General features: G+C 39.9%; 1 protein-coding gene across 1 annotated transcript in view; it reads right to left on the reverse strand.

Annotated features, from left to right (window-relative positions):
- The window catches only part of cfap74 (cilia and flagella associated protein 74), a 127,098-nt gene that overhangs the window by 77,487 nt on the left and 23,019 nt on the right, over nt 1–26,592 (reverse strand). The window contains exons 13-19 of the mRNA XM_062999204.1: nt 15,809–15,970; nt 15,019–15,137; nt 8,066–8,132; nt 4,416–4,505; nt 4,113–4,289; nt 1,965–2,067; nt 1,707–1,852 (exon numbers count right to left, since the gene is read on the reverse strand). Coding sequence (XP_062855274.1) covers nt 1,707–1,852; nt 1,965–2,067; nt 4,113–4,289; nt 4,416–4,505; nt 8,066–8,132; nt 15,019–15,137; nt 15,809–15,970 — 864 coding nt within the window. The remainder of the gene's footprint in view (nt 1–1,706; nt 1,853–1,964; nt 2,068–4,112; nt 4,290–4,415; nt 4,506–8,065; nt 8,133–15,018; nt 15,138–15,808; nt 15,971–26,592) is intronic.

Raw genomic sequence — 26,592 nt, forward strand, 5'->3', positions numbered from 1 at the left:
ATACCATGACAGACCCTGGCTTTTGGACTTGTTGCTGATAAAAATCTGAATGGTCCTTTTTATCTTTGGTCCAGAGCACACGGCGTCCATTTCTTTCAAAAAAAGATACTGATTCATCTGACCACAATACACATTTCCACTGTGTGGTGGTCCATCCCAGATGCCTTTATGCCCAAAGAACATGACGCTGCTACTGGACATGGTTAACATAAGGCTTCTTTTTAGCACAGTGAAGTTTTAAGTTGCATTTGTGAATGTAACTCTTTATTGTAAGGCTTGACAACATTTGTTGACAAACTTAAAATCCTCCGCCCATTTATGCTCATTAAAAGCCTTTTGTGGATACTGCTTTTGTACCTAATCACCTGTTTTAAAATCACAACTTTTTTGGGATTTGTTGCAGGTCTGAAATGCAGGTATGGATATACAATAACAAATCAAATAAAGCTGACCAAACAAATGATGAAATATCTTTGATTCATACTGTCTGCAATGAAATGAGGGTCAAAATAAATGTAAGAAACATGTGACATCATTAAGTTTAGTAATAAAGGTGCTGCTAAGCACAAACATCTTGGTCTTTTTTCACTGACACTAGGTTTACAGTTGCCCTATTTATTTTACCCAGGTTTAAATATTTGTTCTACTTTAAAGGCATTTCCAAAGATCCCACAACCACATCTTTACATCTCTGTTTTGTAGAGCTTGTCCTGTATATAACTACTTTCTCCTTGGAGCATCAAACACGAAAGCATGCAGCTGTGGTATTGCTGCTTTCACAATGTCACATTTACCTTGACAGTATATTTTAAACTTGAAAGTGTATTATTTATGATACACTGTATTGCCAGAAAGTGTGTTGTTGACATATTATTCCAACTTTCTAACCATTAACTGTTTTTATTGGGCAGGAGCACAGTCATACTGGAAAAGAAAAGGGTCTTCACCATGTTGGAAGCATAACCACGCTTTAAGCACATACAGTGGTACATTGAAACTCAACGTCGATTGGTTTTGGGAGTGGCGTTTAGTTTAAAAGACGTTGAGTTTTAAGGTATTTTTTCCCATAAGGATGTATGAGAAACCTGTTAATGTGTTCCTTGCATATATTTTAGGCTTATATAAAATAATGGGGTTGTTTTTGACACTTATATACTAAAAATAACACAAATACAATATAAAAAAACACTGAAATGAAAAGCAGATTATTGCATTTCTCGCAATTTCTCAAAACCCCGAGCTATAACACAAGTTAAAAGTGAAACAGTGAGAAAAATCCAGCTAAACACAGATACACGTGGACACTTTCTGAGTGAATCTGACGATTATTCCATACAAATGCAGATTAGTCTCATATTTGCACTTTGATGACGTATTACCGCACCCCCCATCCGAGACAGTCGCTGAACAAAGCGACTGTTCATTGTTAATTTAAAATAAAAAAAATAATAATAATAAAAAAAAACTGAACACATTGAGTTTAAGGGAAATGTTGAGTTTAAGGGTACAAATTTCTCGATGATGGAAGTTGAGTTTCAAAGATTTTGAGTTTAGTGGGTGTTGAGTTACAAGGTATCACTGTAAAAAATTTTTTTTAATAAACTGGGGTGTCCATACTCTTGACGATATAATAATAAAGGGATAAGATGTTATAATGCACAGCATCTAGCAAGTGTTAGGATTAAAAAGAATGCTTGGTTACTTACTTTTTCCTCAATTTTAATTTCTGTGATTTCAGATCCTTGATCCTGCTCAATCCCAGTGCTGTCCTCCAAATCAGTGGCACCTGAGACCTGATCAGCTCCTGAAACTTCGAAATCTCTGGAGGTGTCACAACCTGTAGGAGACTGATCTAAAATGGCAAATATTCAACATTATAAGCCACAGTGTAAACACAGAGGGATGTTCATACTGTTGTATATGTTGCACAGTACAGTGCTAAAAAAAGAAAGAGGTATAATCACCTGATTGTACTTCAGTTTGAGTTGTGCCCCATGTGTTTTCTCTATTTGCTGTTTCTTCATTGCTCAAAGGAGCACATTTTATATTGCTGCTGTTTACAGGGCCCTAGAAAGAAACATTCATTCATTACTGCTTTATCCTGTTCAGGGTAACAGTGGGTCCTGTTTTCCCAGAATCAATAGGCGCTATGCCATAACACACTGTATACACTGATCAGCCATAACATTAAAACCACCTCCTTGTTTCTACACTCACTGTCCATTTTATCAGCTCCACTTGCCATATAGAAGCACTTTGTAGTTCTACAATTACTAATAAAGACATTAAACACTTGGAGAACTGGTGCCAAGAGAATCATTTCCTGAATGTCAGCAAGACATGGTCATCAGGGTCCACCATTCCATCAGCTCCACTTACCATATAGAAACACTTTGTAGTTCTACAATTACTGACTGTAGTCCATCTGTTTTTCTACATACTTTGTTAGCCCCCTTTCATTCTGTTCTTCAAATGTCAGGACCCCCACAGAACCACAACAGAGCAGGTATTATTTACGTGGTGGGTGATTCTCAACACTGCAGTGACAATGACATGGTGGTTGTGTGTTAGTGTGTGTTGTGCTGGTATGAGTGGATCAGACACAGCAGCGCTGCTGGAGTCCACTCTATTAGACACTCCTACCTAGTTGGTCCACCTTGTAGACTTAAAGTCAGAGGCGATCGCTCATTTATTGCTGCTGTTGTGTTGGACATCTTCTAGGCCTTCATCAGTGGTCACAGGACGCTGCCCACGGGGCGCTGTTGTATGGATATATTTTTGGTTGGTGGACTATTCTCATTCCAGCAGTGACAGTGAGGTGTTTAAAAACTCCATCAGCATTGCTGTGTCTTATCCACTCATACCAGCACAACACACACTAACACACCACCACCATGTCATTGTCACTGCAGTGCTGAGAATGACCCACCACCCAAATAATACCTGCTCTGTAGTGGTCCTGGGAGACTCCTGACCATTAAAGAACAGCATGAAAAGGGGCAAACAAAGCATGCAGAGAAACAGATGGACTACAGTCAGTAATTGTAGAACTACAAAGTGTTTCTATATGGTAAGTGGAGCTGATGGAATGGTGGACCCTGATGACCATGTCTTGCTGACATTCAGGAAATGATTCTCTTGGCACCAGTTCTCCAAGTGTTTAATGTCTTTATTAAAAGAAGGAGCATGGTTGATTTAAATTACCATTAGGTTTAATAGTGTGAGAAAATCAGTGAGTGTGATGGATTGAAGCCCTTTTCAGGCTGTATTCTTGCCTTGTGCCCAGAGGTTTTGAGTACTGCCAGACCCACCACAACTCTGATCAGGATAAAACATACAAATATCTATATTCTCACATGAACTCACATAAACAATCATTCATATTCCAGTCTGGAAAAGGTATGTGAATACTTGTACACTGTATGGCCAAAAGTATGTGGTCACTTTACCAGAAGTTTTTTGGACATCCCAATTAAAAACCATTGGCATCAATAATAGACACAAACAACAAGCAAGGCCAGTGGCACCAAGTCCAGCAGGTGTCAACATACTTTTAGCCCTATAGTGTATTTACTACCTGGAGGAACCACATTCACAAATGATGTTTTATGCAGCTGCTGTTTACATTTGTACAACAGTTAGGAAGATTAACTTTACAAGTCAAACCATAGCATCTCGACTAGTGTAAGATGTAGACTCTGGACTTCTTACCCATTTTAAAACCAAATGTCTATGTTTAACATTTTGTTGCTGATTTACTTTTTGCTTCAGGTGACAGACTGTTAACCTTGACTTTGGAAAAATGTCGTATTTTTTCCCAATGAATCCTTGTCCAGGCCCTTAATGACTGTGCTCCCGAGCACAGAGCAAGCCTAATAAACAAAATTTAAAGGGTTTGGTCTAGAGGAACTGGTCCTTTCACTAAATAGGCCTAAAATCCCACATACACACTCTAAAATGTTGGGAGAGTCCCAGAACAGTGGAGGCAAATCTTCCATCAAAAACCAAAGCAGTACATAAATGTAATCCACTTATCCTTCCAACACCTGTTGGATTAATGTGCCTGTTGTCCTGTGTAATATAAAAAGTCGGTCTCTAACTAACAAACTTACCTGTTTGGTGGGAGAGGATTGCTGGGACAGACCATACAGCTGAGGGTGACTGCTGGAGAGGGAAGTCAGGGAATAGCGCGTACCCAGCGCCCCCCTGTTGGTCAGGGTGATTACGCGTGAAATTGTCTGCCCGACCACATGCGCGCCAAAATCAATGAGGCTGCTGTCAACAACCATCTGGGGAAAACAGAAAAGACAAATTTCCAAAAAAAACTTACTGTACTAGCAGTGCCATAAGAATTTTCTGCATATGGAGTACAAAAGCATCTAGAAGTACTACCTTGAATACTTTGTAGTTCTCACCTCACATTTTTTGATTCTGCATTTAATGATGACAGAAAAATAGCCAGTAGCTGACTGAAACTGGATTTCACCATCCAAATCTTCATTCAGCTGAGAGAGATTAAAAAGTACAAACTATTAAAAAACAAACAGTAGTACATGTATACACACTATTTTTGTAGTGAAAACTCTGAGCTATCATTATTGTAGTGGTTAGGGATCTGAGCTATCAATCTGAAGTTTGAGGGTTTGAATCCTAGCCACTTGATCCAAGCCCCTTCATCAGGGCTCCACGGCCATTGTATAATTTGCTAAATTTACAAACTTTAAGCTGTTTGCAATAAACCAATCAAACATGAGCAATTTAAATAGCTCAACACAAGTAACACGACAAGTTGTGCAAAATCCCCTGAGCAGAATCCCCTAAAACAGCACACATCTGCAAATCAGGTGTTGTCTCAGGCACGCCTAATGCAACTAATCAAGGGCTTTACAAACACATCAAATACCTGGACTGGCAGGAGTTATGATGACTGTGACATTTAATTGCATGTTAGAAATGTAGCTAAGTCAAGATAGTTGTCCAAAAAGTTAGGAGAAGAAATGAGAATTGCCTTGCACAAACAAGGAAGATAATACATAAAGACAGCAAAGGCACTGAATGTTTGTATAGATACAGTTGGAAGCATAGTTTGCAAGTTAAAAGTTAAAGGAACATTGGCTACACTACATGGCTACACTACATGGATGTGGCACCAGGTTTCTGAGGTAGCTGGAAGTCAAAAACCCCTAAGTGACTGCAAAAGACCTTCAGCAATATTGGGTGGCAGCAGGCACTGAGGTTTCAGTTTGCACAGCAAGGTGTATACTAAATGCAAAGTTAAACCTCTATACTGATCCAAAAGCAGAAAAAAGTCAGCTCTAACATGCTCAAAAACATATATACAGTATATATAAGCCACAAAAGTTTTTGAATTATGATCTGCGTAGCAATTAAACTAGAACTTTTATACAACTCCAAATCAGAAAAAAGTTGGGACAGTATGGAAAATGCAAATAAAATAAAAACACAGTGTTCCTTACATTTACTTTGACTTTCATTTTATTGCAGACAGTTTGAACCCAAAATATTTCATGTTGTATCTGCTCAACTTCATTTCATTTGTTAATATACATCTATTCCTGAATTTCAGGCCTGCAACACATTCCAAAAAAATTGGGACAGGGGTAATTCAGGGCTAGTAATGAGGTGGAAAAACTAAATAATTATGTGATTCCAAACAGGTGATCTCTACAGTGCATAATATAATTAAACGATTCAAGGAATCAGGAGGAATTTCAGTGCGTAAAGGCCAAGGGCGCAAGCTTAAGCTGAACGCCTGTGATCTTTGATCCCTCAGACGGCACTGCACCAAGAACCACCACTCAACAATAGCTGATATAACCACATGGGCAAGAGATTACTTTGGCAAACCTTTGTCAAGCACTACAATACGGAGTTACATGCACAAATGCCACTTATAACTTTACTGTGCAAAAAAGAAGCCTTATGTTAACTATGTCCAGAAGCGGCGTTGACTTCTCTGGCTCGGCGGCATCTAGGATGGACCATCATACAGTGTAAACGTGTATTGTGGTCAAATGAATCAGCATTCCAGGTCTTTTTTGGAAAAAATGGACGCTGGACCAAAGACGAAAACGACCATCCAGACTGTTATCAGCAACAAGTCCAAAAGCCAGTCCAGACCCGTCTGTCATGGTATTAAGGTTGTGTCAGTGCCCTTGGCAAAAGTAATTTACACTTCTGTGATGGCAGCATTAGAAAATTAACATGTAGAAAAGTACATTGAGATCTTAGAGCAACATATCCTGCCTTCAAGACGTCATCTTTTCCAGGGAGTTCATGCATTTTTCAACAAGACAATGCATGCACACATTACAAAGGCATGGCTGCGGAGGAAGAGGGTACAGCTACTGGACTGGCCTGCCTGCAGTCCTGACTTGTCCCCAATAGAGAATGTGTGGAGAATTTTGAAACGAAAAATGCAACAACGACGACCCCGTACTGTTGCACATCTTAAGACGTGTTGCAGATCTTAAGGAGCTCCCATGTCCACTATTAAACCCTTGCAGCTCATTCAAAATGCAGCTGCCCGTCTGGTTTTTAACCAGCCCAAACACTGCCACATCACCCCACTGCTGCATTCTCTTCACTGGCTTCCTGTAGCTGCACGCATTCAGTTTAAAACACTGATGCTCGCCTACAAAGCCAAAAATGGACCAGCCCCAAGCTACCTTCGTGGTCTAATCAAACCCCGCTCTGTACCACGCAACCTCCGAGCCACTAGTCTCGCTCGACTTGAGCCTCCACCCAGGACTAAAGGAAGACAAGCATCAAGGCTCTTCTCTGTTCTAGCACCCAAGTGGTGGAATGAACTTCCTCTGTCTGTCCGAACATCTGAGTCTCTTGCTGTCTTTAAAAAACGATTAAAAACCCACCTTTTTACTAAACACTTAAGCTGACCTATACCTATTTACTAACATTTTTCTTCCATTTCATAAAAAAAAAAAAAATAAAAAAAAAAAATAAAAAAAAAATAAAACACTTTGGTTCTAACAGGTTTCAGCAGATTCGTGTTCTTTGACTGTTGTTTACTAAAACTTGAGAAATGAAATGTTTACTATGGAAGCACTTCTGTATGTCGCTCTGGATAAGAGTGTCTGCTAAATGCAGAAAATGTAAAGACGTGTTTGCAGGAAGAATGGGACAAAGTAAAAGCTGAAACACTAAATCACTTGGTCTCCGCTGTGTCAAAACGTCTTTTAAGTGTGGTGAAAAGGAATAACAACATTACAAAGTGGTAAATGCTTTACTGTCCCAACTTTTTTTGGAATGTGTTGCAGGCCTGAAATGCAGGAATGGATGTTTATTAATAAATAAAATGAAGTTGAGCAGACAAAACATGAAATATCTCAAGTTCATCCTGTCTGGAATCAAATAAAAGTCAAAGTAAATGAAAGAAACTTTTTTATTATATGCATTTACCATGCTGTCCCAACTTTTTCTGATTTGGGGTTGTAAGTACAGAAAAATGGAAACTGTAAAGTGGTAGGCAGTTTTATATTAATGCTCATGGTTTTGAAATGGAAGGCCAAACAAGCTAAGGGTAATGTGTTTACATACCTTCTGCCACATAACGTAACATTTGCCACACTGGTTTTATGCTCTCATGATCTGTAGGGGTTAGAATCCCATAAACTGTAGATATTAAGCATACAGGCTAATGCTAACCTCTCTGACTAGTTCTTTAAACACCCCCATGGCTTCAACCTGTGAGACACACTCTAGCCTGCTGGTATGCTCCTGATGATGCTCTGAAATTTATCTGGCAAGCTGATATGTCAGCTTTTAGTCGTAAAGCCCAAGTGTGATCACATGATTCCTGCAAAAGTACACCAACTTGTCAGGAGACACTGTTTTAACACTGTCGCACCCACGCAGCACCAGTATGTCTGAACCCATGGTTGTAACAGCTGACACTTTGTGTTGTAGTCCAAAATCCGGCCTGTGAATTCCTACCCTGTAGGTGTTGTGAATGTCTCGCTCTGCCTCCTCACGACTTGCTATGTAAACTGTGTTTAAAACAAGCAAATGTAACAAGAGAACTCACCAAAGATTTGAAGACAACCTCCAGTTCACATGCCATGCCTGCAGACATTGGCCCAGGGGGTTCGAAACTAAATTGAAAACAAAGATTAGCAATAGGATTAATTAATGTGATCATCTGTACAATTCAATTAAACAACAAACTCTTACAGGGGGACATTTTTTAAAGTGGAAATGAAATAAAAAATTAACAATAATGTGGTTGCATTAACATATGCACACCCTTAAACTAAAACTTTGTTGAAAAACCTTTTGATTTTATGACAGAATTCAGTCTTTTTGGATAGGAGTCAGCATGACACATCTTGACTTGCAATCTTTGCCCACTGCCTCTTCAGGTCATTCCACAGACTTTCAATTGGATTCAGGTCTGGGCTTTGGCTGGGCCATTCCAAAACTTTAAACTTCTTCTGATGAAGCCCTTTTTTTTGTTAATGTGGAGGTATGCTTTGGGTCGTTGTCTTGCTAAAGGGTTAAATTCCTTAGCAGAGGCCTGAAGGTTTCATGCCAAAATTGACTGATATTTGTCCCAGTTCCAGCTGGGAAAAAACACACAGCATAATGCTGCCACCACCCTGCTTCTTTTGGTGCAGTGTTGTTTTGGTGCAGTGTCATCCATTTCTTTAAAAAAAAAAAAAAGCCCAGAGAAATCGACGCCACTACTGTACATGGTTAACATAAAGCTTCTTTTTTTGAATAGAAAAGTTTTAAGCACCATTTGTTAATGTAACTCTGTACTGTACTGTTAACAAAGGTTTGCCAAAGTAATGTCCTGCCATGTGGTTATATCAGCTATTGATAAACAGGACATCACAGGTGTTTAGCTTAGGAATCGCATCATTATATTTTTACCCCATTACTAGCCCATATTTGCCCTGTCCCATTTATTTTTTTTAAATATTTTATTTATGCTTTTTTCTCCCTTTTAGCGCATCCAGTTGCCCGACTGCGTTATGCTTCCTCTCCACCGATGCCAATCCCTGCTCTGATTGAGAGGAACGAAGCTAACCCACGCCCTGCTGCAGAGGTTGAAGAGGTGGGAGGTCAGCCTGTCAGTGCTCAAACCATACGCCGCACACTGCATCAACTCGGTCTGCATGGTCATCATCCCAGAAGGAAGGTGACACACAAGAAAGCCCGCAAACAGTTTGCTGAAGACAAGCAGTCCAAGAACATGGATTACTGGAATGCCCTGTGGTCTGACGAGACCAAGATAAACTTGTTTGGCTCAGATGGTGTCCAGCATGTGTGGCGGCGCCCTGGTGAGAAGTACCAAGACAACTGTATCTTGCCTACAGTCAAGCATGGTGGTGGTAGCATCATGGTCTTGGGCTGCATGAGTGTTGCCGGCACTGGGGAGCTGCGGATCATTGAGGGAAACATGAATTCCAACATGTACTGTGACATTCTGAAACAGAGCATGATCCCCTCCCTTCGAAAACTGGGCCGCATGGCAGTTTTCCAACACGATAACGACCACAAACACACCTCCAAGATGACAACTGCCTTGCTGAGGAAGCTGAAGGTAAAGGTGATGGACAAAACCCAATTGAGCACCTGTGGGGCATCCTCAAGTGGAAGGTGGAGGAGTTCAAGGTGTCTAACATCCACTTGATGTTAGAGGATGGAAGAGGATTCCAGTAGCAATCTGTGCAGCTCTGGTGAATTCCATGCCCAAGAGGGTTAAGGCAGTGCTAGATAATAATGGTGGTCACACAAAATATTGACACTTTGGGCACAATTTGGACATGTTCACTGTGGGGTGTACTCACTTATGTTGCCAGCCATTTAGACATTAATGGCTGTGTGTTGAGTTATTTTCAGAAGACAGTAAATCTACACTGCTATACAAGCTGTACACTGACTACTCTAAGTTATATCCAAGTTTCATTTCTATAGTGTTGTCCCATGAAAAGATATAATAAAATATTTTCAGAAATGTGAGGGGTGTACTCACTTTTGTGAGATACTGTATACACACTTATCAGCCATAACATTAAAACCACCTCCTTGTTTTTACACTCACTGTCCATTTTATCAGCTCCACTTACCATATAGAAGCACTTTGTAGTTTACAATTACTGACTGTAGTCCATCTGTTTCTCTACATACTTTTTTAGCCTACTTTGACCCTGTTCTTCAATGGTCAGGACCCCGACAGGACCACCACAGAGCAGGTATTATTTGGGTGGTGGGTCATTCTCAGCACTGCTGTGACAATGACATGGTGGTGGTGTGTTAGTGTGTGTTGTGCTGGTATGAGTGGATCAGACACAGCAGTCTGAGTTTTTAAATACCGTGTTCACTCACTGTCCACTCTATTAGACACTCCTACCTAGTTGGTCCACCTTGTAGATGTAAAGTCAGAGACGATCGCTCATCTATTGATGCTGTTTGAGTTGGTCATCTTCTAGACCTTCATCAGTGGTCACAGGACACTGCCCACGGGGTACTGTTGGCTGGATATTTTTGGTTGGTAAACTATTCTCAGTCCAGCAGTGACAGTAAGGTATTTAAAAACTCCATCAACACTGCTGTGTCTGATCCACTCATACCAGGACAACACACACTAACACACCACCACCATGTCATTGTCACTGTAGTGATGAGAATGATCCACCACCCAAATAATACCTGCTCTGTACTGGTCCTGTGGGGGTCCTGACCATTGAAGAACAGGATGAAAGCAGGCTAAAAAAGTATGTAGAGAAACAGATGGACTACAGTCAGTAATTGTAGAACTACAAAGTGCTTCTATATGGTAAGTGGAGCTGATAAAATGGACAGTGAGTGTAGAAACAAGGAGGTGGTTTTAAGGTTATGGCTGATCAGTGTATATAATAAAGCATATTAAGGTCTTTCATGGTTAAATAGTTATTGCTGTTGTTCTTTTTCTGGATATTTTAACGGTGTAAAAATGTATATACTGTTTTGGTACAGCTTTCTATTTCCCTGTTAGTGTTTAGGATGCTCATTTTCACAACCACATGCCACATGTTACTTCTAATTTGTACTGAAATCAGAAAACATCTCTGCTCCTACAGTGATACAGTTTGATAGAATTCACAATGAATTGTGGGTACCTTTAAAAAAGAAACAGTTGCTTGCCTGCAGTCATTGGCTCAAGCTCAGATTCCCCCACCCCACAAAAAATCAATACAGCATAGAACGCCAGCAAGAACCAAAGAACTCATATTGAATGATGTCTAATAAATAAATGAAACTTGACTTTTTAAAATTGAAGATCTAGTATCACAGCTGCATCAACCAGCAGCAGATTCTCCCAGGCAGGTTTCTCTCGCTTCAATCATCATTTCCCAGGACGTCTCTGGTCCTGTTCTTACAGTAGTGTAGAAGACAGTACAGTATGGTACAGTAGTAAAGAAGACACCTCCCACTATTGCAGATCATGACCTCTTCTCACAAACATCTCTTTTTCTTATTATGTTAACAATTACACACTCACATGCACTAACAATCCACAAATCTAATGTACAGTAAAGCATTATGAGCCAATGTAGCAAGTAATAAAAAACCCAGAATACTACAAGTAATAGCAGCTATTACTATTAAGTAATTTAATGCTTTGTTTGGAAAGTGCCTATGCACAGAATCCAACTGTCTTAGCAAATAATGTTAAAGGTCTGGAAACATCTGAAATCTGCCTGCTAAATTGCACACTAAGACAAAAGTTCCCAGGTGAATTGGTAAAGCAATCATCTAACAATGTACGCAACCTCTGTGTTGTCCTGGATAGCCAGCGATCCTTCGCTACTCACGTAGAGTAGAATGTCTCCTCTACAACACCAAAAAAGATGTAACCATTTCTGTCTATGGAAGCCACTCAGATTCTTGTTTAATCACTTATCAAATCACTGCCATATCACTCCACTGCTGCGTTCTCTTTACTGGTTTCCTGTAGCTGCCTGCATTCAGTTTAAAACACTGATTCTTGCTTACAAAGCCAAAAATAGACCAGCCCCAAGCTACCTTAGAGAACTCATAAAACCCTGCTCTGTACCATGCAACCTCCGAGCCAAAAGTCTGGCTTGCTCTGATCCTCCACACAGAACTTGAGGAATAAAGGCATCAAGGCTCTTCTCTGTACTAGCACCCATCTGTGGAAAAACTTCCCCTGTTCATTCAAACATATAAGTCTCTCACCATTTTTAAAAGACGAGAACTAACATGCAGTTGAGAACTAACATGCACTTACCTTCTGTCTATCTGTCTATACCATCAAAAACCCTATTATACATTGTTAAGGAAGAAATTAGATTTTATGCTTTGCATAACTTGTAGTAAATTGTAGTAGTATGCTGTTTTGTGTCTTGAATTGGAGTCTACAAAGATAAGCAACAAATATGTCGTTAAGCAGTAAATGGTTGTAAAGCAGTTGTAAAGTCTATGGGGGTAACACCCAATGGGTCTAACACCCAATGTCATCTGACCAGAGCAGTATAAAGAGATATCCATAGCATCTGTTCTGGGTTCTTGTCCAGAGACACTGCTGGAGGAACCCACAATCGTGTCAATAAATTCTACAATTCAGTCAACTGTAATCTTTGCTTTTATTTATTATCTCACCATAGTTTTCCATGACAACATATTCCTTTATTCTAAGTTGCTCTGGATAAGAACATCGGCTAAATGCCGAAAATGTAAATATTAATTTAAATTAATAGGCAGCCTTAAGAGTTCAGGGTATTCTTGCTGTGCTGTGTTTCTATGTAAACCAGACTCACCGTGAGGTATTGTATGCACTCTAAAACTGTCCTCATTCTGTAAGGATTTGATTTTATTTTGTTGACAGTGTGTTCACTTGAATCTTCACAGTGCAGCCATAATCGTGAGCTGTATTAAACAGTCTGTATATTCTACTTTTCACATTTTCTGAACACCTTTTATCTGTGTCATTTGCATTAAAAGTGTAGCTTTGTATTACTGATGGTTTTAAATAAATATTTGTGAATACATATTATTTAAACAGTGGACTGGCCAATCAAGGAAAGTTAAATTTAAAATGGCCAAGAGGTTTCCAAATTTTTCTACAGTGTTGCATCCACAACCTAATCAGGCCCTCAGGTGGCACAGCCCAAAAATGCGCTAGCCCACTAACTCTGAGATTCAGGAGTATTGGCCGGTCGGGCATATGCACGGACATGGCTGGCTAATGTCTGAGAGGGGATGGCTGAAACATCCTAACCATTGGAAGGTGCACTCGTCAGTGTGCTTTCAGTGCCAAACTCAATAGGGTAAATAGACGATTGTGGCATAATAACTAAGTAAGTGAATCCATGTAAAAATTGTGTCAAATGTAGTATCCAGGCCAGATGCTGTTGTGGCAACCCCTAAAATAAATAATGGAAGCAGCGCTGATTCAAACATCAACATTAAACTTGGTTGAGAAGATCCCAATCCAACAGCTGTAACACAAATTCACTGTAAACATTTTGCACAAATAGGATGTAACATCTCTTTTTAAAACCTTTATAGTGTGCCATCAAGCCATTTTGTATTTTGGCTAACTAAGACACCAAGCTGTGTGTGCCTGTGTGTGTGTCTATGGACTCTGGAGAGGGGGCTCTGGCATAAAACACAGAGGAAAAAAACAGAGCGACAGAGAGTGAGAGAAAAGCAAGCCATTTTTAGAATTTCTGGGGGCGTCAAAGAAGGCACAGACATATGGCAAACTGAGCAGAGTTTTACTACTGATGCTCACTTCCACACAAGAACACAATATTTCTGCTTACACACAGCGTACCTGACAGCAAGGTATGAATAATGTACATGAGTAATAAACTTCAACAGTGCAAGCTAAGCAATCTCTTAAATAATAAGAGATAAAATGGGAATTTAACTGCTGTTTAAAGAACAATGGGGCTTATAGCTGTTATCAGATATTTCAATAAATGTCTACTCAAATATAATTCCAGATAGTTACAAGGTACTTTCTTTTATATCCTACTGGGGCAGCATGGTGGCTCAATTGGATACAAAAAATTGTCCATGACTGTGTTTGACATTAAACTTGAGAACTGATGAATCTTGTGTAAGAAGTAACTATCGTTTCTACCCTAATGATGAATGACACACACTGGCCCACACTGGGTGCAAGCTGCACCGATTGGTGGTTTGGTGGGGTGCCACCAGTGCTTTGCTGTCTCTGACTTGTTCTGGGTTACTTTCTTCTCTCTTTTTTCCAAGAACTGGGTTTTTGCAAGCTCACCGAATAGCTTGCCATATTGTGGCAACCAGTTATCACTTCTGTGCTATCCCTTTTCTATAAATTTTCTCCATTGTGGGCTGCAGATTTACATTTTCAGCATTTAGCAGACGCTTTTGTCCAAAGCGACTTACAGTACAGTGACAGTATATTGTCTAAGCAATTGAGGGTTAAGGGCCTTGCTCAAGGGCCCAACAGCGGCAACCTGGCAGTGGTGGGGCTTGAACCAGCAACGTTTTGGATTATAATTGCTAGGCCACAATTTTAGCCACAATATTGTTCTACCTTGGTTTAGCATCCTGCATATTAAGTTAATTTTTAATTGTTGCAGGTGCCAGGCTATACTTGGAGCCTCAGTAGCAAGGAGGCCCCCCCATTGATTGGCTGATTAGATTATTACATGAATAAGCAGGTGTGCAGGTGTAAAGTATTTGGCTAGTTTATATATCTACGGTAAACATCATTACACCTTCTCTTAAATGCATGGCAATCAAAGCAAACATGTTAAACATATTTATTGTGTTTGTAAATTCTGTAGGTAAAGAGCATTAAGGGAAATTAAGGAAAAGAGTAATTAATTGCACTTAAATAATTTACATTTACATTAGGCATTCGAAATGTCAAATTAGCTACAAAAAAATGTGTCATGTCGGTTGTTGGCAAATGTAAATCTGAATTTATTATTTTGAAGAAGATTGCTTTTCTCCAATGTGTCACAAGTGTGAGCTCACCTTATAGATATGAAATCCACAAGATTCTGTGAAACTTCCACAAATCTGCAGTAATTTGTGCTAGTTAAGACATTTGTAAGCACAACCTTTTTCCTGTAGGTCTTTTCAAGGTCAAAATCCTGTAAACCAACATTTAAAAAAATTATTAAAATAATTCTGCATTTAAACAATGAAATATACACCGATCAGCCATAACATTAAAACCACCTCCTTGTTTCTACACTCTGTCCATTTTATCAGCTTCACTTACCATACAGAAGCACTTTGTAGTTCTACAATTACTGACTGTAGTCCATCTGTTTCTCTGCATGCTTTGTTAGCCCCCTTTCATGCTGTTCTTCAATAGTCAGGACCCCCACAGGACCACCACAGAGCAGGTATTATTTGGGTGGTGGGTCATTCTCAGCACTGCAGTGACACTGACATGGTGGTGGTGTGTTAGTGTGTGTTGTGCTGTATGAGTGGATAAGACACAGCAATGCTGACGGAGTTTTTAAACACCTCACTGTCACTGCTGGACTGAGAATAGTCCACCAACCAAAATATCCAGCCAACTGCGCCCTGTGGGCAGCGTCCTGTGACCACTGATGAAGGTCTAGAAGATGACCAACTCAAACAGCAGCAATAGATGAGCGATCGTCTCTGACTTTACATCTACAAGGTGGACCAACTAGGTAGGAGTGTCTAATAGAGTGGACAGTGAGTGGATACGGTATTTAAAAACTCCAGCAGTGCTGCTGTGTATGTTATGGCTGATCAGTCTAAATGAGATGTGAAACAATGTCCTTACCTTAAACATGACAATTTCTGGTTTGCTGACGAATGATGGACCTTTCATCTCTTTGACACCTGGAGCTTTTTTGACAGCCTTGGAAGTCAGAGGTTTGTCTGGACTAGCTTTCATAGACCTCAAAAGAGATGCTTGGAGTGGAATGTCTTCATCTGAGCGGCACTAAACACAGTTTAACAAAGAAATGATATCTGAGAACACAATTCAGACTCACAGCACTAGGAAAATGACTTCAGTAAGCTAAACAAAAGTGCTTAGTGCTCAGTTGTTACAGTTTGTTTTTTAAAACAGAGATTTTTCGGCTATTTAGGGGTTGCCACAGCAAATCTGTTCTGGGGTTTTACACCCAATGCCCTTCCTGATGCCCTCCTAGTGAAGGGCTTGTGACCTGCTCTGAGAGCGCACTGACAAGTGCATATTCCAATGGCTATGCTGTTTTGGTTATCTTCCTCCAGGACACTAGCCAATCATGTCCATGCAGACCACTGAGATTAAAACCCCAGATGCCTGAATCTTAGCAGTGGTGAGCTAGTGTACTTTACCAATGAGCACCCATTTAAAACAGAGAATTCTGTTTGGAGAGTACATATCTGAGAAAGATAGGTCGTGGCTCACATCAATTTGAAAAGAAATTTCTCAACTCAAGATAGCAAAAAATTTAGATCTTTCACCATCTACTATAAATAATATTGTAGAATTATAAAGAAAAAATCCTCTCTGTAAGTAAAGGCCAGAAACCACTGTTGAATGTGCATGACCTTCCAGTCTTTGGATGGCACCATTATGAATCTGTAAAAAAATATAGCCACATGGGCTCAAAAGTACTTCAGAAAACCAAAATCACTAAACACATTCTGCCACTGTATCCACAAACACAACCTGAAACAGAAAGAAAAGGGTATACACCGATCAGGCATAACATTATGACCACCTCCTTGTTCCTACACTCACTGTCCATTTTATCAGCTCCACTTACCATATAGAAGCACTTTGTGGTTCTACAATTACTGACTGTAGTCCATCTGTTTCTCTACATACTTTTTTAGCCTGCTTTCACCCTGTTCTTCAATGGTCAGGACCCCCACAGAGTAGGTATTATTTGGGTGGTGGATCATTCTCAGCACTGCAGTGACACTGACATGGTGGTGATGTGTTAGTGTGTGTTGTGCTGGTATGAGTGGAGAAGACACAGCAATGCTGATGAAGTTTTTAAACACCTCACTGTCACAGCTGGACTGAGAAAAGTCCACCAACCAAAAATATATCCAGCCAACAGCGCCCCGTCCTGTGACCACTGATGAAGGTCTAGAAGATGACCAACTCAAACAGCAGCAATAGATGAGCGATCGTCTCTGACTTCACTCTATTAGACACTCCTACCTGGTTGGTCCACCTTGTAGATGTAGACAGTGAGTGGACATGATATTTAAAAACTCCAGCAGTGCTGCTGTGTCTGATCCACTTACACCAGCACAACACACACTAACACACCACCACCATGTAGAGAAACAGATGGACTACAGTCAGTAATTGCAGAACTACAAAGTGCATCTATATGGCAAGTGGAGCTGATAAAAATTGACAGTGAGTGTAGAAACCAGGAGGTGGTCATAATGTTATGGCTGATCGGTGTACATCAATTCTATACACAAACATAGTTCCATGAGCCGAAGCAGATCTCAGTTGGCCCAAAAGAGAGTGGAAACATGTTTTGTGGCCAAATGAGCCCACATTTCAGGTTGTTTTCATGAAAAATTTATATTGTTATTGTTATTAATTTCATAAAATCAATAGACTTTTTAGACCTGTTTGCAAAGGAAGTGGCTGAAACATCTTAATTTATTAGGAGGGGTGTCCACGGTAACAAAATGCAGAATCACACTTATCTGCCATGTCATTGGGTCAAGCAGGGGTATGGAGGCACAGATGACTATTAGTTATACTGTAGATTGTTTGAATTAACAGCATCTTTACCTAATTTACAGTTAATTCGTTTCAGTTTTGAGGTGCTTTACTGTGGAGTGTTTAGAGTCATCTGCACAATCCGCGGAGTTGGTATGCTGGGCTGCCCTACGCCCAGCTTTCTTTTCCACCGTTATTATGCTGGTATACTTTTGAACTATTTTCTGGAAACTCAAGAAGTGGGCTGCCACACAATATTCTTCCTGGGCACAGGTAGTATCAGGCATGTGGCAGTCCGCCTTTGTTCTTTGTTTAGTCACTAGTGTCTTTATGGAGTTCTCTGACTGGTCTTTTTGCTTGAGATGCTTTTATACTTTTCATTTCACCTATTCTTTCCGTCATTTCTTAGTGGTCATGTGATGGCCTGGGGCTCATCATGTATGCCCCCCTGTGGGGTGAGCACATGGCTACCTGCCTTTTCTGATGTTTGCAGGAAGCAGCTTAGGCTTATGTCCATGTGTGGCGGATGTCCTTTATTTCCGGATGAGTATGTGGAGTGTGATATCCACACCTCGAACTTGGCTTGTCCGTCTGTTCTTGCATCTGTCCGCTTTAGCTTGTGGATTTAGTTTTCTTTTTAGTTTAATTGTCTTATATTTCTTCTTTCTGTTTTGTTTTACTGTTCACAGTATTGGTTTACCTTGGTATCCTGCAATTGGGTTCTGTTCACTCGGGCTCACAGGTATGGGACTTCCCCCACCACTTCCCCAGTAGCAGTCAGATGCCTTAGCTTGTTGAGTGACTTAAGCACCTGACCAAACAGATTTAATCTGTACATCAAAACAACCTTACATAATTTGGTTATTAAAAATGTACATATTCTTCATCTCATGACAGCGGCCCCAGCCAGTGCTACAGACGACGATTTTCAAAGAGAATCTTTAGTAAGCAAACTGAACATCTTATAAAGCATTTAAAATATAATGAACTTGAATGTTTGGGCTTGGTGATTTATTCAGATGAATATTTTAGTGAGGCTACACTAAAAATAGTTCCATTTGTGAGGTCAGTGCATATAAATAACAAAATAGGTCTTTACCTCTTTAAATGTTGCCAGCAAAAATACCAAAATACAAAAATACACTTTAATTAGCTACAAAACAAGAACAGGTAACATTTATATACAAGCACAAACCAATTAATGCAGTAATTAAGTCTAGTCGTGTCCAATTACCCTGAATGCGTCCTCTGTACTGATTCCACCCTTCACCGCTGACTGAGGATGCCTCCCAACTGACATGCGCCCCCTCCGGTATGCACAGTCAGATAGTGTATTTTTCACCCGCACGAGTCGAGTTCATACACTTGACAGGCACTGTGTACGGAGGGCCACACCCCCATCAGCATTATTCCTCAGCCCTGTGCAAGCGCCATCAGTCAGCCAGCAGGGGCCGCAGTCGCACCAGTTATGAGGACCTATGATCCGACTTTCTTACCCTCTAACCCTGAACAACAGCCAATCATTGTTTATGCAGCCGCCCAGCCTAGTCGGAAAGGCAGAGCTTAGATTCGATATGATGTATTCGAAACCCCAACTCTGGTGAGCTAGCGTACTTTACCGCTGCGCCACCTGAGCGGCTCACACTATCTGGAGTACACCAAATTTCCACCAACACCCTGGACTACACACTGGACCTGTAATTTATCATTTATCATTAGCACCGTTATTACCATTAACACTCCGGATTACACACTGGACTGTTATTATTATTATTTATCATTTGCACCTGCACTTTACCAACACCCCGGTTTACACACTGGACTGTTGGTATTATTTATTATTGCACCTGCACTTTACACAACTGTCAAACATATATACGTATAATTATAGTTATTTTTTATAGTTATAGTTACAGCTGTAAAGTTACTATTTACACATCTTTTATTATTATTACTGTTATTATTATAATATATACCTAACTAATCTTTATTATTATTACTGTTGTTATTATAATGTATACCTAACTAATCTTTTTTATTATTACTGTTATTATTATAATGTATACCCAACTAATCTTTTTTATTATTACTGTTATTATTATAATACATACCCATTTTTATTCATATGCTTATTGTTATTATTGCTATTATGTATATAGTACTATGTACATAGATATAATTCCATATACAGTGTATCACAAAAGTGAGTACACCCCTCACATTTCTGCAAATATTTCATTATATCTTTTCATGGGACAACACTATAGACATGAAACTTGGATATAACTTAGAGTAGTCAGTGTACAACTTGTATAGCAGTGTAGATTTACTGTCTTCTGAAAATAACTCAACACACAGCCATTAATGTCTAAATAGCTGGCAACATAAGTGAGTACACCCCACAGTGAACATGTCCAAATTGTGCCCAAATGTGTCGTTGTCCCTCCCTGGTGTCATGTGTCAAGGTCCCAGGTGTGAATGGGGAGCAGGGCTGTTAAATTTGGTGTTTTGGGTACAATTCTCTCATACTGGCCACTGGATATTCAACATGGCACCTCATGGCAAAGAACTCTCTGAGGATGTGAGAAATAGAATTGTTGCTCTCCACAAAGATGGCCTGGGCTATAAGAAGATTGCTAACACCCTGAAACTGAGCTACAGCATGGTGGCCAAGGTCATACAGCGGTTTTCCAGGACAGGTTCCACTCGGAACAGGCTTCGCCAGGGTCGACCAAAGAAGTTGAGTCCATGTGTTCGGCGTTATATCCAGAGGTTGGCTTTAAAAAATAGACACATGAGTGCTGCCAGCATTGCTGCAGAGGTTGAAGACGTGGGAGGTCAGCCTGTCAGTGCTCAGACCATACGCCGCTCACTGCATCAACTCGGTCTGCATGGTCGTCATCCCAGAAGGAAGCTGACGCACAAGAAAGCCCGCAAACAGTTTGCTGAAGACAAGCAGTCCAAGAACATGGATTACTGGAATGCCCTGTGGTCTGACGAGACCAACATAAACTTGTTTGGCTCAGATGGTGTCCAGCATGTGTGGCGGCGCCCTGGTGAGAAGTACCAAGACAACTGTATCTTGCCTACAGTCAAGCATGGTGGTGGTAGCATCATGGTCTTGGGCTGCATGAGTGTTGCTGGCACTGGGGAGCTGCGGTTCATTGAGGGAAACATGAATTCCAACATGTACTGTGACATTCTGAAACAGAGCATGATCCCCTCCCTTCGAAAACTGGGCCTCATGGCAGTTTTCCAACAGGATAACGACCCCAAACACAACCTCCAAGATGACAACTGCCTTGCTGAGGAAGCTGAAGGTAAAGGTGATGGACTAAACCCAATTGAGCACCTGTGGCGCATCCTCAAGTGGAAGGTGGAGGAGTTCAAGGTGTCTAACATCCACCAGCTCCGTGATGTCATCATGGAGGAGTGGAAGAGGATTCCAGTAGCAACCTGTGCAGCTCTGGTGAATTCCATGCCCAGGAGGGTTAAGGCAGTGCTGGATAATAATGGTGGTCACACAAAATATTGACACTTTGGGCACAATTTGGACATGTTCACTGTGGGGTGTACTCACTTATGTTGCCAGCTATTTAGACATTAATGGCTGTGTGTTGAGTTATTTTCAGAAGACAGTAAATCTACACTGCTATACAAGTTGTACACTGACTACTCTAAGTTATATCCAAGTTTCATGTCTATAGTGTTGTCCCATGAAAAGATATAATAAAATATTTGCAGAAATGTGAGGGGTGTACTCACTTTTGTGATACACTGTATGTAAATAGCTATAGTTATAACTTTATATTCATATTAATTAAAGATATATGTTTAGATAGATATCTATCTATCTATCTATCTATCTATCTATCTATCTATCTATCTATCTATCTATCTATCTATCTATCTATCTACTGCAAATGAAAAAAACGTAAAATATACTGCACAGAAAATCAATTAGTAAAATACTAACAATTCTATACTAACCACTAGTATTTTATTCAACCAACTTCCATTACAGTTCCACACTATATGTAAGATTTAATTTTTTATTTATTTATTGCTTTATCCTGGTCAGGGTCGTAGCAGGTCATTTAAAATACACACATCTCAGAATTTCTTTTATAGAAACATGTTTACTAGTGGTCTCAGACATTTGGCTTACACTGGCTGTCCTTTTTCTTGCTTTCTTTGCTTTTTATCCTGTGTTTATCTTGCACTCTGACCTTAGGTGACGTAAAGTTAGCTTCAATCTGTATGGTAACAGCTTTGATCCAGCAGCTTCTAATGCAAGGCATATTTCTTGGTTGGTCTTAAATTATTTCTTACTATTTGAACGAAGCAAAGGGTAATTGTGGTAATTGTTTTATGTACAGATCTACCTAGATTTATCCATGCTAATACTTCATCTAATGTGTGCAGTCAAATTATTTATATGAACACAAATAAGTCACCAACAGTACTCAATCCTAATCACTAATGAGCAATTAAGAGGCAATAAATCGAAGTTAAAATGCATTACAGAACTTTGTGTTCAATGTCAGTATGAACACTATATGGCCAAAAGTATGTGGACACATAATTATGAGTTAAGTCCCATTATCTCATAGTTGGACATACCATTCCAAAATCATGGGCATTAAGTATAGCATTGGCCACCCACGTTGCAAATGTCACAGGCTCAGGAACAGCCGTAAGCATGCATTAAAGAGTTTTTGAGCAAAGTATTTAAGCAACTATAGAACAGTGGAATCACACAACCTATAAAGCAAATTAAAAACAGATCCTGTCTATTAAATGTGAAGTACATTTTTCCTGAGCCTACTCTGCTCTCAAAAGGCTTTTCACAACATTTTGAAGTTTGTCTGTAAGGATTTTTGCCCATGAGGTAAGAGCAGCTGTGATGTTCCTACTTCTTCGTAGGGTGTTTGGTAATATTGGGCTCAGGGCTTTATACACCAAACTCCTTAAACCAAGTCTTTAGGCACAATCAAACTGAAATTGATTCAGGAAAAGGCCTTCCTCAAACAGTTGCCACAAAGCACACAATGCATTTTCTTCAAGGAGTGAAGCTAAAACACCTGAACTTAATAACTAATTAATAATTACCAAGTGTATGTAAACGTTCAACTTTAACTGTGCTTTCAGGCATTAAATCATCACTCTAACAAAACCAGCAACATGAGGCCTTTCCTAACACTAGTCACATTTACATGCAGCCTAATAATCTGTTAATAATCCGACTAATGGCTTAATTGGAATAGAATATATCTATGTATACACCTCAGTCAGGATGGAATGGATTGGGTCATTCCAAATACAGTTTCTATTAGACAGAACAAGGTGAGTAATCCTTTAAATAATCCAGTAAATAAAAGAATAATAGCCATGTAAACACCTGTATCCAATTACGTACTTTCCTAGTCAGAAAGTTTAAGTACGTTCTATGCTGCAAACTTAAAAATTAAATAGTTAACAAGGTGGACAGCCGTAAGCATGCATTAAAGAGTTTTTGAGCAAAGTATTTAAGCAACTATAGAACAGTGGAATCACACAACCTATAAAGCAAATTAAAAACAGATCCTGTCTATTAAATGTGAAGTACATTTTCCTGAGTCAACCAACCAACCATTTGAAACAAACACACTAACTGAAAACTCAGGTATCATAATGCTGCTCTTCCTACTCTGACTGGACTCATATGATGCTTGTTGATCATGGTAACATGTACACTAAGTGGTACTCTACCCATGTGCTTCATTTTGTAGCATGCATGTGAACTGAGCAGAGTGTATATATAAAAACCTCAGTCTTAACCTATAATCAGAATGCATTTAATCGGATTGGAGAAAATCTTTGCATGTAAAAATAACCACTGTGTTTATCTCTTATGGCAGTTAGTCTTTTGATAATGCCCACTAAACCCAGTCATGTGTGACAAGCCTTGCACCAAGGCATTGTGTTACACAGCTATTACACAAAACTGAAAGTTTTCTGCATGGCTGGGTACACACAGTGTGAGTCTGGACTTTGTGTCATTTTAGGTTTAATGCTTCAGCAGTACCAGCAAATAAAAAGTGATGGGTGTCATGGTAGATCTGTGAGGCTCCGAAACAATGGCAGTCAGTTATATCATGCTCATATTTTTGTTCTTGTTAAAATGACAAAAACTAAAATAACCAAAAATCTAACAATATTAAAAAGATATTCCAAACTACAAAATGTGTAGCAAAATCAGCCTAGTTCTTTTCAGGGGACAGAATAGGAATAAGGTTTTATGATATTGGAATTGTAATGAAAAAACACAATGAATTAATTAATAAGCACATGATTTATTTAGTGGGCAACATAGTGGTGGAGCTGTCGCCCCACAGCAAGAAGGACCTGGTTTCAATTCCCAGGCCGGGCAGCCAGGGTTCCTTCTTAGTGGAGTCTGCATGTTCTGTGATGGACTGGTAATCTGTCCAGCGTGTTTTCTGCCTTTCATCAAATGAATTAGACCCACCTAAACCCCAACCAGGATTAAACGGTGGTGAAACAGAAAATGAATTCATGATTTTCTTAAGTGCTCGAATGGCACAGTGGAAAATATACACTAACCCACTACTGTTTTGATCCAGGGTTTGAATTCCCAGCACACAATGATGGATTGGCGTCCTATTCAGTGTGTGTCACTTCACTGCGCAAGTGATTCTGATGACACCTGGCCCACCGCTACCCTGACCAAGATAAAGCCATTTTTAGGACGCAAACAAAACATGATTAGGCAGAAGATTTGACTTTTGTTAACAAGATAGACATAATAGGGTTGCATAGCAGGATTGTACACCGACCTGGCATAACATTTTGACCACTGACAGGTGAAGTGAATAACACTGATTATCTCTTCATCACGGCACCTGTTAGTGGGTGGGATATATTAGGCAGCAAGTGAACATTTTATCCTCAAAGTTGATGTGTTAGAAGCAGGAAAAATTTGAGCGTAAGGATTTGAGCGAGTTTGACAAGGGCCAAATTGTGATGGTTAGACGACTGGGTCAGAGCAACTCCAAAACTGTAGCTCTTGTGTGGTGTTATCGGTCTGCAGTGGTCTGTATCTATCAAAAGTGGTCCAGGGTATTGGGCGGCCAAGGCTCACTGTTATATAATATAACATAATATAATACTGTATAATATAATAATATAAAATATAACATAATTTAAATATAACACAGCTCTAATGACACCTCTATCGTCATTCATTTATCATATTGGCTTTACAACATTTAAGTAATTTAAAAGTGGAACTACATGGGCGCTCAAGTGTTTAAGCATACAAATGCTAGTCTGCCAAAGGCACTCCTGTGTTTAAATCACAGCTGTGCCACCAGCTTGGCCAAGTGCTCAATAGACACAATTGGTGGTCTCTAAAAGAGGGGAGGCCAGATGTGGAGAAATTGTATTGGTGCATCCCTAACAGACTATCAACCTGTCAACAATGAACAATCTGTGTCTGAGCACAAAACTACATAACAGCTGCAAATACATGCATCCAAGCTTTCTTCAGTGAAGGTGATGGAACTGCATGATTTCAGGTTGTGGATTTATTAAACAACATACATGTTTATACTCCAAGGCCGCTCAGGTGGCGCAGCGGTCAAAACACACGCTAGCGCATCAGAGCTGGGATCTCAAATACATTGTATCGAATCTCAGCTCTGCCATCCGGATCGGCTGAGTGGCCACATGAACAACGATTGGCCTGTTGTTCATATAGGGGTGGGGTATTAAGCCAGATAGGGACTCCTCGTAACTGATGTACTGCGACCTCTGCTGGCTGATTGATGGTGCCTGCACGGAGGTGGGGGAAAAGTGCGTTGGTCAGGGTGTGTCTCTCCATACACAAGGCTGATTCGCATATTTGCACTCGCCTAGTGTGGGTGGCAAAATGCATACAGCTGCTGCCCACGTGTCGGAGGGTTAGCTTAATTCTCCTCAAATCAGAGCGGGGGCTCGGCCTTAGTGGAGAGGAAGCGTGATGCAATCTGGCAATTGGATGTGAGACTAGACATGGGTTTAATAAAATTACAAATACTTTAAGTGGATATTTTCCACTTGTGTAAAAGTTTAAGTAAAGTACATGCTCATAAATTTACTTTAAAGTAAACAAAGTAAAAAGAAGTTAAAAAAAATCAACATAAATTTATTTATTTATTAATATATATATAACATATATAAAAAACATATATAAAAAACATTTGGACATCTTATAAGGGACACTATACAGCCAAATGTGTATGGACACCCCTTCCTAATAATTAATTGTAGGTGTTTTAATCACCCTCATTGTTAACTGGTGTAGAAAGGGTCGTGGCAGGTCAGGTTCCACTGGGAAACACTAGCCACAAAGCACGAATGGTGCCGAGCCAAAGCAAGACCTCGGCCAGCCTGCTCAGACATAACAAATGATGTCTGTGTAGACGCCCTGCAGACTGACAGCACTGCCAGAACCTGAACCTGGCTCCCAGCAACGGTGTGCCAGCATATAACAGACCGCTTTGCTACTCGAACACTGTGTGGAAATTTTATTTCATTAAATAAACGTTTTCACCTTTGTGGCAACAATTTGGGGAAGACACTACCCTTGTTGTTTCACATGTCTTTGTGCACAAGGTTTTTGGAGTGAATTGTAACCTCAAAAATGTTATTTTAACAGAATGGGCACAATTTCCAGTGACACACTCCAAAAGCCTTCCCAGATTAGTGAACACTGTTAAAACCATAACATGGTGGTCATGGTCAGGTATTAACATACATTTGGCCATTTAGTGTGTGTGTAAATAATTTAGATATTTTAGGCATAAATAATGAGGTAAATTGTGGCTACACTTCTTACCTTC

The sequence above is a fragment of the Trichomycterus rosablanca genome, chromosome 7 (genome assembly GCF_030014385.1).
Source record: "Trichomycterus rosablanca isolate fTriRos1 chromosome 7, fTriRos1.hap1, whole genome shotgun sequence".
Lineage (NCBI taxonomy): Eukaryota > Metazoa > Chordata > Actinopteri > Siluriformes > Trichomycteridae > Trichomycterus > Trichomycterus rosablanca.